This window comes from Oncorhynchus clarkii, chromosome 24 (assembly GCF_045791955.1).
Source record: "Oncorhynchus clarkii lewisi isolate Uvic-CL-2024 chromosome 24, UVic_Ocla_1.0, whole genome shotgun sequence".
NCBI classification, from domain to species: Eukaryota; Metazoa; Chordata; class Actinopteri; order Salmoniformes; family Salmonidae; genus Oncorhynchus; species Oncorhynchus clarkii.
The window spans coordinates 24,954,527-24,971,568 of NC_092170.1; the positions used below are offsets into that span (position 1 = coordinate 24,954,527).

The following is a 17,042-nucleotide window of genomic DNA, read 5'->3' on the forward strand; positions in this document are numbered from 1 at the left end:
GGGTTGTTTCTTCTTTAGCAGGTCATCAGGTCTGGGATGTTTCTTCTTTAGCAGGTCATCAAGTCTGTATTTGTTTCTTCTTTAGCAGGTCATCAGGTCTGGGTTGTTTCTTCTTTAGTAGGTCATCAGGTCTGGGTTGTTTCTTCTTTAGCAGGTCATCAGGTCTGGTTTGTTTCTTCTTTAGCAGGTCATCAGGTCTGGTTTGTTTCTTCTTTAGCAGGTCATCAGGTCTGGGTTGTTTCTTCTTTAGCAGGTCATCAGGTCTGTATTTGTTTCTTCTTTAGCAGGTCATCAGGTATGGGTTGTTTCTTCTTTAGCAGGTCATCAAGTCTGTATTGGTTTCTTCTTTAGCAGGTCATCAGGTCTGGTTTGTTTCTTCTTTAGCAGGTCATCAGGTCTGGTTGGTTTCGTCTTTAGCAGGTCATCAGGTCTGGTTTGTTTCTTCTTTAGCATGTCATCAGGTCTGGTTGGTTTCATTTAGCAGGTCATCAGGTCTGGTTTGTTTCTTCTTTAGCAGGTCATCAGGTCTGGGTCGGTTTCTTTAGCAGGTCATCACGTCTGGTTTGTTTCTTCTTTAGCAGGTCATCAGGTCTGGGTCGGTTTCTTTAGCAGGTCATCAGGTCTGGGTTGTTAATCTCCAGGTTTTCCAAAGGAGACAAAGTGCTAACTGTATCTGCACTGTTTTGCTCAAGGCAAGTCCTTTCTATGACACTGTGGTTGCCATGGATACTGGCCCCGTGACACACTTCTGAAATCTGCGTGGACGGGTGGTTGAAAGGCTCCAACTCCCATACACACAACCTCCCTCCCAGAGTGTTAATGGAATACCTGTTATTTCAAATAAAACCTGACTCATGGCTTTTGTCAATCATAAACATCCACCTCAGGGGAGGGGAGAGAGAGAAGAACATGTAAACACTTCTGTAGCTGCCCTTGTCTGTCGCTCTTTAAAAGTCATCCTAGGCTGGGTTTCATAAGAGCACTAAGATCATATTTTGTCCATTTAGTTTAAATGGAATGAAGATCTTTGGGAAACCCAGCCTTGTTCTATCGGTCTGTCTGTCTACTGAACTCACCTCCTGAGGAGCTGCGGCTGCGGGACTCGTGGCCCTTAGTGTGTCCACAACAACAGTGACCCAGCTGCTCTGGGATTGTGCCCACTTGAAGAGAAACACACACAGACATATTCATGCAGTGTTGCATTAGATGTCAACAGAAGGTTTCAATGTAAAAGGATGTTGATGCCAGGCGTGTTGAATGATATGAGATATGAGGACATGTTGGGGCATGTTCTTACCCAGAGGTGAGGGCGAGTATGGGCGGGAGCTGCCTATAGAGAGACGTCTGCCTGTCATCTGAGGGCTGCAGTCTGCAGAGCTGGCGGACCCAGAGCCAACCTTAGGGAAACCCATGGGACTGGTGTTGGACCGCCTCACTGTACCAGACCTGCATAGACCACAAGCACACACAATGGAGGTTTAGATATCACAAATACACAATACATACATAACAAAAACATAACATTCATAACATGTTAGTCCACCAGAACCAACACCTACAGTTCATGAACCCCCTTTTTAGTTACAGCGATGCTCTAGTTTCCAACCACTATCCTTCATGTTGTCATCAAATAACACTTGAATAACCTTTCTAAAACATGTGAAAACATGAACTTTGGCAATGAGCTTAGCTAGATTCTATTCCCTCAGCTCAGTGTAACAGTTGCCTTTTTTCACTTGGCCCTAATTTCAATTTCCGGAGTTATTCAGCGACCGTCAGATTGCTGCCAAGACCACCCTGTCACGCTGCAAGCACTTCATACACGGCTGTTAGCCTACACTTGCGAAAAAACAAGCATGTCGGAACATTGGTTGAGCAACTGTTGTGCTGACAGCGAGTACTCTTCCACTCTCTCTCTTTCTGCCTCACTTCCTCTCTACAGTTTTCTGGAGTTAAAAAAAAGAAATATGTCTGACAGAGAAAAGAGTAGGCAGCAGGCGGACACATATGGAAGCCAGTCCTCCCCTGAGATGTCTGCAGTGTCTGTCTGCAAGCCTGCTGTACTAGCTCTCTGCATTCATCTCTTCTTGAACATAAAGAACGGTCGCTAAACGCTAGCTCGTTAACTAGCCAGACACGGTCAACGACAGGGTAGTCGGTCTATGACAGAGAGCTTAATCCTCCTTGGAGGACACAGAGTAAGACCCACGGCCAAGGGAAAAGGGGCAGCAGTCGGGGGAGGCTGGCTACTCCGTACTCTGACTAAATTACTTCCGGCGCCGACAGAGATGGCCGCCTCGCTTCGCGTTCCAAGGAAACTATGCAGTATTTCTTTTTTTTACGTGTTATTTTGTACATTGGTACCCCACGTAATCTTAGGTTTTATTACGTAGAGTCGGGAGGAACTATTGGATATTAGAGCAACGTCAACTCACCATCATTATGACCAGGAATACGACTTTCCGAAGCGGATCCTCTGTTTTGCCCACCACCCAGGAGAATGGATCGGATCCCAGCCGGCGAACCAAAACAACGACGCCGTAAAAGGGGCAGACGAATCAGTCTTCTAGTCAGGCTCCGGAGACGGGCGCACCACTCTCGAGCATAATACTCGCCAATGTCCAGTCTCTTGACAACAAGGTTGATGAAATACGAGCAAGGGCAGCATTCCAGAGAGACATAAGTAAGTAACATTCTTTATTTCACGGAAACATGGCTCACTCGAGACACGCTATCGGAGTCGTACCGACTCCTGGTTTCTTCACCCACAGAAACAAGCATCTTGTTTGGCTGAGGGGCGGGGGGGGTATGCCTTATGATTAACGAGACGTCTGTTCATCTGACTTAGAGTTCCTCACAATCAAATGTCGACCGCAATATCTACCAAGAGATATCTCTTCGATTCTAATCACAGCCGTATATATCCCCCCCCCTCCCCCCCCAAGCAGACACATCGATGGCCCTGAACGAACTTCATTTGACTCTATGTAAACTGGAAACCATATATCCTGAGGCTGCATTCATTGTAGCTGGGGATTTTAACAAGGCTAATTTGAAAACAAGACTCCCTAAATTCTATCAGGATATCGATTGTGCTACCAGGGCTGGTAAAACCCTGGATCATTGTTATTCTAACTTCTGCGACACATATAAGGCCTCTTCCCCGCCCTCCTTTCGGAAAAGCTGACCACAACTCCATTTTGTTGCTACCTGCCTATAGACAGAGACCACGCTTCAAGATTGCTTCGATCACGTAGACTGGGATATGTTCTGCATTGCGTCAAACAACAACTTTGACGAATACGGTGAGCGAGTTTATTAGTCAGTGCATCGGCAATGTCGTACCCACAGCAACTTTTAAAACATTCCCAAACCAGAAACCGTGGATTGGTGGCAGCATTCGCTCAAAACTGAAAACGCGAACCACTGCTTTTAATCAGGGCAAGATGACCGGGAACATGACCGAATACAAACAGTGTAGCTATTCCCTCAGTCTCGACCCCGCCCTGTGCAACTGGGTACTGGACTTCCTGACGGGCCGCCCCAAGGTGGTGAGGGTAGGTAACAACATCTCCACCCCGCTGATCCTCAACACTGGGGCCCCACAAGGGTGCGTTCTGAGCCCCCTCCTGTACTCCCTGTTCACCCACGACTGCGTGGTCATGCACGCCTCCAACTCAATCATCAAGTTTGCAGACGACACTACAGTGGTAGGCTTGATTACCAACAATGACGAGACGGCCTACAGGGAGGAGCTGAGGGCCCTCGGAGTGTGGTGTCAGGAAAATAGCCTTTCACTCAACGTCAACAAAACAAAGGAGATGATCGTGGACATCAGGAAACAGCAGAGGGAGCACCCCCCTATCCACATCGACGGGAAAGTAATGTCCGTACACATCACGGACAAACTGAAATGGTCCACCCACACAGGCAGCTTGTCACCAAAAGCACTCACAAACTTTTACAGATGCACAATCGAGAGCATCCTGTCGGGCTGAATCACCGCCTGGTACGGCAACTGCTCTCCCCACAACCGTAAGGCTCTCCAGAGGGTAGTGAGGTCTGCACAACGCATCACCGGGGGCAAACTACCTGCCCTCCAGGACACCTACACCACCCGATGTCACAGGAAGGCCATAAAGGTCATCAAGGACAACAACCACCCGAGCCACAGCCAGTTCACCTAGCTATCATCCAGAAGGCGAGGTCAGTACAGGTGCATCAAAGCAGGGGCAGAGAGACTGAAAAACAGCTTCTATCTCAAGGCCATGAGACTGGCCATCACACCACTTAACATTGAGTGGCTGCTGCCAACATACTGACTCAACTCCAGCCACTTTAATAATGTAGAAATGTATGTAAAAAAAAATATCACTAGCCACTTTACACAATGCCACTTAATATAATGTTTACATACCCTACATTACTCATCTCATATGTATATAGTGTACTCGATACCATCTACTGCATCTCGCCTATGCCGTTCTGTACCATCACTCATTCATATATTTTTATATATTTTAATCCCTTTACACTTGTGTGTATAAGGTAGTTGTGAAATTGTTAGGTTAGATTACTTGTTGGTCATTACTGCATTTTCGGAACTCGAAGCACAAGCTAACCATGTGTATGTGATAAATAAATTTGATTTATCCACTGCCCAGGCTTTGGGGCCCTGTGGTGAGGGTAGGTAGGGGGTAAGGGAGCAGAGGGTTCACTGTGGAGCTAGGCTACTCCAGTACCGCATTCCCACTGTGGATTTACCCCAATGTTTTACCCAAAAGACTCAGACTTTTCTGTTTCCTTCTATGCGGGCCAGCACCCATGCCTCATTGGGCTCCGGTGGACTTGCTCTAACTTGTAGCCAAGGCAAGGCCCTGGGTACTTTTCAGCTTGAATTTACATAATAATGGCCAACTTTGAACGTTAACACCTTCTCGCAAAGCAACAGATTTGATGATGCAGATGTTGTTGATTCTGCTTGCCACAAGTCTTTTGTGTCACAGTCCTGACGGAAACACAATAATAGTAGAGCCTACATTAACATAAAACCCTGTCTGCTTGGAAAAGCACCACAGAAACACTATACTAATCCCTGTGGCAATGTTCTTATCTCATCTCAGTCAATAGAAGCACAACAATAAAACTAATTTGCCTCTAAAGGAGATTCAAAACCTCCTCCTATTCCCTCCCTTTCTATGTCTTGACCCCCCCCCCCACCCCATCACAATATAACAAGCAATATCCACTGACTAAACTGATGAAACTTTGTGAAACTTTACCTGATGCAATAACTGACAGTTATAGGTGAATTTTCCTTCCCACCCAAAGGTTAGTCATTAAAAATCCAACAGCATGAAAAACTAGTCTCTGATCAGCCAGGTGTGAGAACTGTATGCACCCACAAGACAAAAAATGTCTTAATCATGACAGTTGTACTTCGAGAACCACCCAGGACAGGGGCACCTCAAAACGCTATACAGCTGCACCATTTAGAGCATCTTGACTGGCTGCATCACCGCTTGGTATGGCAAATACTAGGTATTCAACTGCAAGGCTCTACAGAGTGTAGTGCGTATGGACCAGTACATCACTGAGGTCCAGCTCCTTGCCATCCAGGAACTCTATACCAGGCAGTGTCAGAGGAAGGCCCTAAAGCCACCCAAGCCATTGACTGTTCTCTCTGCTACCGTAAGGCAAACAGTACCGATGCCCTTTTCCCCAGACAGTGTCTCTTACCTGGGGGAGCTGAAAAGCGTAGTGGTGGGGCTGTTGGAGAGGTTCTGCTTGATGCGCTGGTAGTTCCGCACCTGGGTGGGCACAGGGATGGGGGTGGTCTCTGCCCGGGGGGACACCATGGGGGTCTGTCCGGTGGTCTGCGGCTGCCTGGAAGGGTGAAGTGGGAAGAGCAGGCCCGTTAGCCAGTTGTCTGCTAGTTCTGCCAAAACTGCACCATCTGTTCAGGAATGTCAACACCCACAGAACTCTATGTTAAAAAATACTTCAGTCCTACCAAGACGACATTTGTATGAATAGAACGTGGAGAGCACAACAGTTGGACTAAATTAAACTCTAGGCTGACTCAAAGTTTCTAACTAGGCTATGTCTCTGAGTTCTTTGTTTACTTCTACACATATGGCATTTTCAACTGAGGCTGGGTGAGGAACTAAACTTCAGTCCTGCTGTAAGGGGGCTGGCCCAACTCAGAGGGGGCAGGGCTGTTGTGTAAACCCACGCGTATCTGCCCAATCAGTCGGGAGCAGTCTGTGCCAAGAGGAGGAGTTATGGGCGGGCCTGAAGAAAATGTGGTTTGTGGGCTCAGCCAATAGTATGTGCTGGGCCCTCCTCCTTTCTATCAGACACAGAGGGACAGCAGGGAAAAAAAGCCAGGCTAATTTGCATTCCTTTGTTATTCGATTGGTACAAAATGTTCCCTGAGCAAAAGTCATACACGGGTCACCCATAGGGGGGTCACTTGGGTTTAGAATGAAAAAGGGAAAGAGAGGAAGGGGGGAGGAATATAAATGTTATAGAACAGGACAGATTCAGCCTAGCAGCATTATGTAATAAGATGATTAGCAGGGGAGGGTGTAGACCAGAGACATGGGAATAGACTGAGGGATACACGTGAGGCACGCGACTATTCTGTACAGCAGCGACATATAGACAAAGACACAGAGGGGTTCCTTTGTTTGCTTTCCACTTCGAGAAGCAAATAAACACATTTTACAACAAGACACACATTGACATAGCTTTCGATTAGACACAATCGCCCTTCAAGTTCCAACGATGAGTCAGCATATAGGGAGGAGGTCAGAGACCTGGCAGTGGTGCCAGGACAACAACCTCTCCCTCACCAACAAACTTTCATGGTCCAAACTAGAGGTCGACCGATTATGATTTTTCAATGCCGATACCGATTATTGGAGGACCAAAAAAAGGCGATACCGATTACTCTGACAATTTATTTTTATTTTTTTGTAATAATGACAATTACAACAATACTGAATGAACACTTATTTTAACTTAATATAATAAATATAATAAAATCAATTCAGCCTCAAATAAATTATGAATAATGCAAAAACAAAGTGTTGGAGAAGAAAGTAAAAGTACAATATGTGCCATGTAAAAAAGCTAACATTTAAGTTCCTTGCTCAGAACATGAGAACATATGAAAGCTGGTGGTTCCTTTTAACATGAGACTTCAATATTCCAAGGTAAGAGGTTTTAGGTTGTAGTTAATATAGTATTTATAGGACTATTTCTCTCTATACCATTTGTATTTCATATACCTTTGACTATTGGATGTTCTTATAGGCACTTTAGTATTGCCAGTGTAACAGTATAGCTTCCGTCCCTCTCCTCGCTCCTACCTGGGCTCGAACCAGGAACACATCGACAACAGCCACCCTCGAAGCAGCGTTACCCATGCAGAGCAAGGGGAACAACTACTCAAAGTCTCAGAGCGAGTGACGCTTGAAACGCTATTAGCGCACACCCCGCTAACTAGCTAGCCATTTCACATCGTTACACCAGCCTAATCTCGGGAGTTGATGGGCTTGAAGTCAAACAGCAGAGCTGCTGGCAAAACACACGAAAGTGCTGTTTGAATGAATGCTTATGAGCCTGCTGGTGCCTACTATCGCTCAGTCAGACTGCTCTATCAAATCATAGACTTAATTATAACACACAGAAATACGAGCCTTTGGTCATTAAAATGGTTGAATCCGGAAACTATCATTTCGAAAACAAAACGTTTATTCTTTCAGTGAAATACGGAACTGTTACGTATTTTATCTAACGGATGGCAGCCCTAAGTCTAAATATTGCTGTTACATTGTACAACCTTCAATGTTATGTCATAATTATGTACAATTCTGGTAAATTAACTACGGCCTTTGTTAGGAATAAATGGACTTCACACAGTTCGCAATGAGCCAGGCGGCCTAAACTGCTGCATATACCCTGACTGCTTGCACGGAACGCAAGAGAAATGACACAATTTCCCTAGTTAAAGAAATTCATGTTAGCAGGCAATATTAACTAAATAGGCAGGTTTAAAAATATATACTTGTGTATTGATTTTAAAGAAAGGCATTGATGTTTATGGTTCGGTACATTGGTGCAACGACAGTGCTTTTTTTCCGCAAATGCGCTTGTTAAATCATCACCCGTTTGTCGAAGTAGGCTGTGAGTCATTTTGGCACCGGTAGGAACACATTGAAAAGGAAACTTTTAGGGGAAACACTGCCGTTTCAGCTGCAACATTGACTCTCTGTATGAAACAAAGCAATCTACGTTATTAATATGCAGTATGTTAGGTGTGCCTCATAAATTATTCTCCTCACACGGAAAACAAATCATGGCAGCCCATAACCTTACAACAATCAACGTGGGCACCCCCATAAGAGTTAAATATATGCATATTACCTTATTTTATTGTAAAAAATAATAATAATAATGCAATTTTTTTTTTAATCGGCAAATCGGAGTCCAAAAATACTGATTACCGATTGTTATAAAAACTTGAAATCAGGCCATTCCGATTAATCGGTCAACCTCTAGTCTAAACACACCAAGACAGTCGTGAAGAGGGCACATCAACGCCTATTCAGGAGACTGAAAAGATTTGACATTGTCCCCAGATCCTCAAAAAGTTCCACAGCTGCACCATTGAGAGCATCCTGACCAGTTGCATCACTGCCTGGTATGGCAATTGTTCTGCATCCGAGCGCAAGGCACTACAGAGGGTAGTGCGTATGGCCCAGTACATCACTGGGGCCAAGCTTCCTGCCATCCAGGACCTCTATACCAGGCGGTGTCAGAGAAAGGCCCAAAAAATAGTCAAAGACTCCAGTCACCCAAGTCATAGACTGTTCTCTCTGCTACCGCACGGCAAATGGTACCAGAGCGTCAAGTCTAGGTCCAAAAGCTTCTTAACAGCTTCTACCCTTAAGCCATAAGACTCCTGAACAATTAATCAAATGGCTACCCAGACTATTTACATTGACCCCCTGCCCTTTTATTTTTTTTACACTGCTTCTACTCTGTTATTATCTATGCATAGTCACTCTATCCTGTACCGCCGCACATTGACTGTGTGCTGGTACCCCCTGTACATAACCTCGTTATTACTTATCTATTGTGTTACTTTTTATTACTTTAGTTTATTCAGTAAATATTTTTTCTTAGAACTGCATTGTTGGTTAAGGGCTTGTAAGTACGCATTTCATTGTAAGGTTGTATTCAGTGCATGTGACAAATAACATTTGATTTGAACCAAAACTAAAAAGGGCCATAAAAAGGTTCATGAAAGTGGCATTTGCAAAGGGAAAACAAACCACCTATTCCTGTGGTTTACTCTCTAACCTCAGTACACTGTATTACCCCATGCAGTCATTCAGTTTAACACATTCATTTATCCCCAGAGCAGGTCGTTAAAATCTGTTGTGTTCTAACAGAAGCTAATTGGGACATTGGCGCTACAAAGGGAGCTCTCCCTAACAAAAGGCAGTTTGTAGGTCAGTGTTGCTTTACTGTTGACCCGTTTGCTTTTACTGCATCTACCCAGAGGGGAATGGAAACACAGCACTGTCTTTTCCCTCTCCGCCTCTGTGTGCACGCTCTCTCTCTAAATACTCTCCCCTTTTTCTATTTGCTTTGTGTCTGCTCGTTGCCCTCTCCTCATTCATCTTGGGCAGCTGTTCTCTCTTTCTACTTACCTCCCTCCCTTCTTTCTTTTCTCCATATTCATCCTTAGTAGTGGCTCTGTCTCTCTGCACTCCCATCTCCCTCCCTCCCCCTCTCATTCCCTGGCTCAGGAATCGATTAAGGACAGACAGAGCACAGGGGAAAAACAATTGACAGTGGGAGGTGAGCTGACTGAGGTGTGGGATCCTCCAGGAATAGAGAATGACACTCTGGCACTCAGACTAGCTCCTTACCTCACCTACAATAGAGAGTGGTCACAGAGGGGTGGGCTAAGTATGAACCACCTTGCAGCACAACCAGGGAACCAAGGGAAAGAGAACAAAGAGGGGAGGAATGGGGGAAAGGGACAGGCCGAGAGAGAGCTAAAGATGCAGCCCGGGATCTTAAGTACTTAAAAAGTATTAACATATTTTACGAATTGCAATTCGTAGCATCACTTTAAGAGACAGGGTAAAGAGGGGGAGAGAAAAAACATCACCCCAAAGATGAATATGGAGAGATGGTGAGAAAGGAGGAAAGAAGCTATTTGTTTGAGGAGAGCACGAGGGGAAACAAACTAAGGAATAGATGAGGGTGACTACAAAACTGTGAGAGGGAATGGAAACTGTGATAGAAAACAGTATTACTGGAGGCTGTTTACAAAGAGAGAAACCGAGTGATAGAAAACAGTATTACTGGAGGCTGTTTACAAAGAGAGAAACCGAGTAATAGAAAACAGTATTACTGGAGGCTGTTTACAAAGAGAGAAACCGAGTGATAGAAAACAGTATTACTGGAGGCTGTTTACAAAGAGAGAAACCGAGCGATAGAAAACAGTATTACTGGAGGCTGTTTACAAAGAGAGAAACCGAGCGATAGAAAACAGTATTACTAGAGGCTGTTTACAAAGAGAGAAACCGAGTGATAGAAAACAGTATTACTGGAGGCTGTTTACAAAGAGAGAAACCGAGTGATAGAAAACAGTATTACTGGAGGCTGTTTACAAAGAGAGAAACCGAGTGATAGAAAACAGTATTACTGGAGGCTGTTTACAAAGAGAGAAACAGGGAGAGGAACATGGGGAGTGTCTTGCTGCAGGCTATTTACAAACACAGAGAGTGTGTGGGGGTCACACGAGACAAGGAAGTGGTGTTTGTGCCTCTGCTTTCTGTGTGTGTGTGTGTGCGCATGTGTGTGCGTGTGTGTGACAGTCATTTAAGATGCCGCGACAACAACAGTCACATTTGCCCAAAGTGATTTCCTGTGTGTGTGTAAGAGATCTATTCTTATACCACAGGCCTGCCTCGTCTGGGTGGTTCAGGATGTAACTGACCTATACACAGTAGCCGTTTATCTGAGATGTCTACACAATTTTGACATGCACAAAATGCCTTATTTAGGCATTGACATAGCTTCATAGAAATGGAAGACTGATATATTGCCTTCAGAGACAAATAGCATGTTGTTTATGACTAAGGAGTATAAAACACAGCTGCTGTGCACACTAACAGACACACTGAGATGTAGCATGTTTTATGTAGTGTTCTACATAGACATGTCCATGTGGAGTAGACAGAATGACTTACTCATGCAGAGCTCATTCACAGCAAACACACACACACACACACACACAATATCTGGGGCTGAAATAGCAGCATGCACATCAGACTGGTTAATTTTTCCAACAGTTATTCAGTCGGTTTTTAACGTTGATCATTTCACCACACATATGTATTGTGTTATGTTTTGTGTCAACCATTATTAGATCTGTCCAATGTGCTATAAATCAAATTGATCTAATACATAAAAAATTGTCGGACAGTGGAAATATCCTGAAATATCCCAGCTTAGGGACACAAACAGACTGTTTGTTAATCATCTCTGAGTTTAGGTTACATTTCTATGATGCAACAAGTCAACAGTGAAAAAAATATCGATTTCATTGGAGCAACACGGTCAAGCCCAGGGGAGTCAACAGAGGAACCAGGTCAGGTCATCTAGATATTGTGCTCCTGGGAGTTCTTTAGTGTTCTGGTATTCTCTAGTATGTAGAGGAAGTGCAGGGACAGGGTTTATGCTCCTTTCAGATGGTGGCCGGCCCAAATCAGACAATAACAATATGTTAAGAGCTGAAGTTGATGACGTTACACTCACCCTCCACACCACTCTGCGGACGCCCGACGCCCCACTGCTCCCATTGGCTGGTCATCTGAGGAAGAGGAGGGAAAGGGAAGTGAGCGAACCAGACAAGAATAGAAACCATGCCACATTAGTGAATTAACTGACTACCTATACCGCCACTCAAAATGTGTCTATTTGGTCAACTGTCTGTGTCAAACGTGTGAACAGGTGCTCAGTATGTGTGTTTTATAGCAGGTGCTTAGTGTAAGAGAAGTGCTGCCAGTAGGCCTAATTAGTGTAATAAGGAGTAGCAAGTCTTCAGTGTGTGTGTGTGTGTGTGTGTGTGTGTGTGTGTGTGTGTGTGTGTGTGTGTGTGTTCCTGCAGACTCACAAGACTCTGTGGAGAGGTGTGGCACCAGGACAAAGTCATCCGTGTCGCTGGAAGAGTTCTTGCTGCTCGTGCTTCCTCCAGACTCCTTAGACAGCTGCAGGTAGTTTGTAGGGCCCAGGGGGGGCGATGACAGACAGTCCTCAGGTAACGTCTGCATGTCTGGGAGAGACTGAAGAAGGGAAGGGGTATGTGTGTGTTGTAGTGAGCAAAAGGTGTGTGTGTGCATACGACAATGTGTGTGTGTGTACGACCGTGTGTGTGTGTGTGTGTGTGTGTGTGTGTGTGTGTGTGTGTGAGTGAATGTGAGGAGCGTAGGGCAAGAGAAAGAAAGCAAGAGGATTAATCTCAGTGAGAGAGGGTTTGGGCTGTACAATTCAATTAGAGCCAGACTGAGCTATCTAGACTGTCAGAATAATGCAATCACAGTGGACAGAGAGAAAAAGTACATCCCTGCGAAACTCAGTTTGTCCATTTTCCCACAGAGCTACTGTACAAAGTCTGGATTCTTCAGTGCTCAGTGTTGAGGTATGGTGCTATGCCTTGAGGTACAGATAAACCCACTTGTTGTGGAATGCAACTATGAGGTGTCTAGGCAGTCATGATTAACTTACGGCAGGGGAGTTGTAGCGAACAGAGGGCGAGCTGCCACAGGTGATGTCGGTCACAGCGCTAGGGCAGTTGGGTACTGGAACAGGACATGCTGGAGAAGAAACATACAAATACACATTTTCACACAAGACCTAAGTGTTCTCAACATTAACGCCATCTCACAATACAGCTATGATACCACAACATGTATTTTTCCCTGTTATTGATGAAGGAAGTTCTCATCTATCAACTCACATTTTTTGATGGCAGACACTGGATCTAAGAAAGGATGGCTGAAAAACGCATCTGAAACAACAAGACAGAAGTGTGAATGTTAGAGAAGTAATATCCAATTGATGGATAACAAACATTATGTTTTAAAACATTTCCTTTCTAGAAGGGAAGTGGCGTCAGAACTGACCGAAGTCCATCCTATCCTTCTGGTTCCTCTGCAGCAGACCTAGCAACAGGTTGCCAAGGGGAGGAGACGTCTCCCTCGGGATGCTGGGTAATAGAGGCACAGACAACACGTTCCGGTTAAAAACATGACTTTTCAGCCCAAATGGCCTCGATCAGATAGTTAATAATTCTTCAATCCTATCACTTACATGGGCAGCAGCGACTTGTTCTTCTCGTAGAACATCCTCAGGTCCTGGGGACTGTTGGCCTAGAGAGAGAGAGAGAGCACAGAGTGTTTGTATACTACTTCTATAAATGCACACCATGGCTGACATTTTTCTTGCACAGGCATGTGCTATTTTCTTCACACAGTTTAATTCTGCTTTGTGTGAGGAAAAAAAGATGCCCCATATCAACTCCCTCTCTCCATCCTACCTGGAAAGGTGGCTTCCCTACGAGACACTGGTAGACGACCGTCCCAATGCTCCACATGTCTGCCTTGGCATCATAGTTCTGAGACATTATCACTTCCGGGGCCTGGTTAGAGGACAGAGGTTAGAGGTCATGCACTGAAAGGACCGTTCCAGTTGCAGGTTGCTGAGTAAGCAAAGCTGTTGTCACAGGAGAACAAGAGACTTAGACACAACACCCTTACACACACAACAAACACTAACCCGCATCCACTCACCATGTACATGGGGGAGCCACACAGTGTGGCAGCCATCATGTTGCTCTGGAGATATCGTGCGAAGCCAAAGTCAGCTGAAAGAGAGAAGTCCATCAGTCAGTCTGTCTGGCTGTGTCTATCTTATTAATAACAACTATTGTCGGAGTGTCACAACTCCTATTCCCAAGCCTCTCAGACACTAGACAATTGGGCACTCAACACACAACATGAGTCACCACACCTTCTGGGAATAGCATTGTGCATACTAAATATAGCTGTGAGGTTCAAAACAACTAACCATGACCTTAGCTAGCTAGCTATCATTGTGGTGCATTTTGATACATGATATATGACACTTGTGTGACACAATCAGACAAATCATATGATGGCTAACAGTTCATAGATAGGCCATCTCTATATTTACAGTATAAACAGAATTTATATCGTATAAACATTATGAAGTTGTGTATATACAGAAATAACACTATATACAGAATTGAAGGGATAGTTGTCTTTTTGAAGGTTTAGCTTAGTTGTAGCTGAGTGTGTGTGTGTTGTATTTGAGGGGCTGGGTTGTTCAGTCACCTATTTTGATGCGGATGCCATGGATGCTGGATCTCTTGCGGCTGGTGTATGACAGCAGGATGTTCTGTGGTTTCAAGTCTCGGTGGATGATGCCTTTACTGTTAAGGATCCTCATTGCTGCTGCTATCTGCTGGAGGAACACCCTCAGAGTGTCTTCTCTCAGTGTCCCCTTGGCTAGGGAGAGCAGAGAGGAGGGAAAAACCACTTACCCAGAATCCTTCATTATACAGTACAAATGTATTGGCACATAATGTATGAAGACCAGGGATGCAGTGGTAAAAGAATACTACACCCACACTGGCTATTAGCATATTTTATCTATACAAAACTACATTACCCATAGTACACTGAAATCTCTATAAAGGACATTACCCATCCACCATGCATCAGCCTAGAGGCCACAGATACAACTTTTTACCCACACTGATCATTAACCTGCATTTCCATTTTTATATTTCCATTTTAGTAATTTAGCAGAAGCTCTTATCTAGAGCGACTTACAGTAGTGAGTGCATAAATTTTCATACTTTTCCCCTGTGGGAAACGAAGCGCACAACTCCGACGTTGTAAGCGCCACGTTCAACCAACTAAGTCACATGGGACTCAAACAGCCTACCCGCCCGCTAGGAGGCGTCCACATGGTCCTAAAGCACACCGTTGAATAGTTTTGTATCACATTCGAATGATAGAACTGGGGGGAACAAAAATGCAGAGTGTGTGTGTGTGTGTGGGGGGGGGGGGGGGGGGGAGTTGCACCCCTTCAACTGCACCCTGAATTCAAGGGAAAGCAACCTGCACAAAATGCTTATTCTGCAAGTAGTCTACATCTTTTACGCAAGCACAACTGATTAGGGTAGTAATTGTTTGAACACTAGCAGCCTAAGTATTACAAGTATTAACAGTGAATGTTAGCTAGCGTATGAGGTCAGGCAGTGGAGTGTATCTGGTCCCTGCTATGTACTGGTTGCAGTGAAACGACAACATTAGCTAATCCAGTGAGCTGCTAGCTAAGAGGATTCCTGGGTAAACCAAACCATTATGGTCACAATGGATCATATCAAATTCAATTTTATTTGTCACCAGACGTCAGCAGACGTTAATGCGAGTGTAGCGAAATGCTTGTGCTTCTAGTTCCGACCATGCAGTAATATCTAACAAGTAATCTAACCTAACAATTTCACAACAACTACCTTTACAAGTGTAAAGGAATTAATAAGAATATGTACATTAAAAAAATATATGAATGAGTGATGGTATAGAACGGCATAGGCAAGATGCAGTGGATGGTATCGAATACAGTATATACATATGAGATGAGTAATCTAGGGTATGTAAAATAGAGGTCGACCGATTATGATTTTTCAACGCCGATACCGATACAGATTATTGGAGGACCAAAAAAGCCGATACCAATAAATCGGCCGATTTAAAAATTTTAAAAATGTATTTGTAATAATGACAATTACAACAATACTGAATTAACACTTACTTTAACTTAATATAATACATCAATGAAATCAATTTAGCCTCAAGTAGATAATGAAAAATGTACAATTTGGTTTAAATAATGCAAAAACAAAGTGTTGGAGAAGAAAGTAAAAGTGCAATATGTGCTATGTAAGAAAGCTAACATTTCAGTTCCTTGCTCAGAACATGAGAACATATGAAAGCTGTTGGTTCCTTTTAACATGAGTTCAATATTCCCATGTAAGAAGTTTTAGGTTGTAGTTATTATAGGACTATTTCCCTCTATACCATTTGTATTTCATTAATCTTTGACTATTGGATGTTCTTATAGGCACTTTAGTATTGCCAGTGTAACAGTATAGCTTCCGTCCCTCTCCTTGCTCCTCCCTGGGCTCGAACCAGCAACACAACGACAACAGCCACCATCGAAGCAGCGTTACCCATGCAGAGCAAAGGAAAAAAATAAAATAAAATCGGCAAATCGATACCGATTTCTGATAGTTATGAAAACTTGAAATCGGCCCTAATTAATCAGCCATTCCAATTAATCGGTCGACCTCTAATGTAAACATTATATAAAGTGGCATTGTTTAAAGTGGCTAGTCATACATTACATCAAGATGGCAAGATGCAATAGATGGTATAGAGTACAGTATATACATATGAGATGAGTAATCTAGGGAATGTAAACATTATATGAAGTGGAATTGTCTAAAGTGGCTAGTTTCCATGATTAAATCTAACCGTGCTTACACACATTAAATCAGGGATTAAACAACATTCTCTCTAAAGAACTACAGTGGCAACGTCTTCTAAAACAGCAAAGTTGTGCAATTAGTGAAGTAACATAACATGGTTGTGTGATGCTATTAAACAAGGGTTTGTAAGGGAGGGAGAAAGAGAAACAGCGAAAAGAGAGAGAGAGAGAAAACATTTTGGACTGACCTACTCATTCAAGGTTTTTATATATATATATATATATATATATATATATATATATATATATATATATATATATATTTTTTTTTTTATTATTATTTTTTTTTCCTACATTGTTTAATAATAGTGAAGACATCAAGACTATGAAATCACACATATGGAATCATGTAGTAACCAAAAAGTGTTAAACAA

General features: G+C 43.7%; 1 protein-coding gene across 3 annotated transcripts in view; it reads right to left on the reverse strand.

The window, feature by feature from the left end:
- Positions 1–17,042, reverse strand: part of LOC139382189 (serine/threonine-protein kinase ULK2-like) — a 67,598-nt gene that overhangs the window by 13,613 nt on the left and 36,943 nt on the right. For all 3 annotated transcript variants that reach the window (XM_071126055.1, XM_071126054.1, XM_071126053.1), the window contains exons 6-17: positions 14,445–14,618; positions 13,881–13,954; positions 13,628–13,729; positions 13,402–13,460; positions 13,215–13,297; positions 13,049–13,099; positions 12,817–12,905; positions 12,206–12,374; positions 11,848–11,902; positions 5,740–5,886; positions 1,298–1,446; positions 1,077–1,160 (exon numbers count right to left, since the gene is read on the reverse strand). In XM_071126055.1, coding sequence (XP_070982156.1) covers positions 1,077–1,160; positions 1,298–1,446; positions 5,740–5,886; positions 11,848–11,902; positions 12,206–12,374; positions 12,817–12,905; positions 13,049–13,099; positions 13,215–13,297; positions 13,402–13,460; positions 13,628–13,729; positions 13,881–13,954; positions 14,445–14,618 — 1,236 coding nt within the window. The remainder of the gene's footprint in view (positions 1–1,076; positions 1,161–1,297; positions 1,447–5,739; positions 5,887–11,847; positions 11,903–12,205; positions 12,375–12,816; positions 12,906–13,048; positions 13,100–13,214; positions 13,298–13,401; positions 13,461–13,627; positions 13,730–13,880; positions 13,955–14,444; positions 14,619–17,042) is intronic.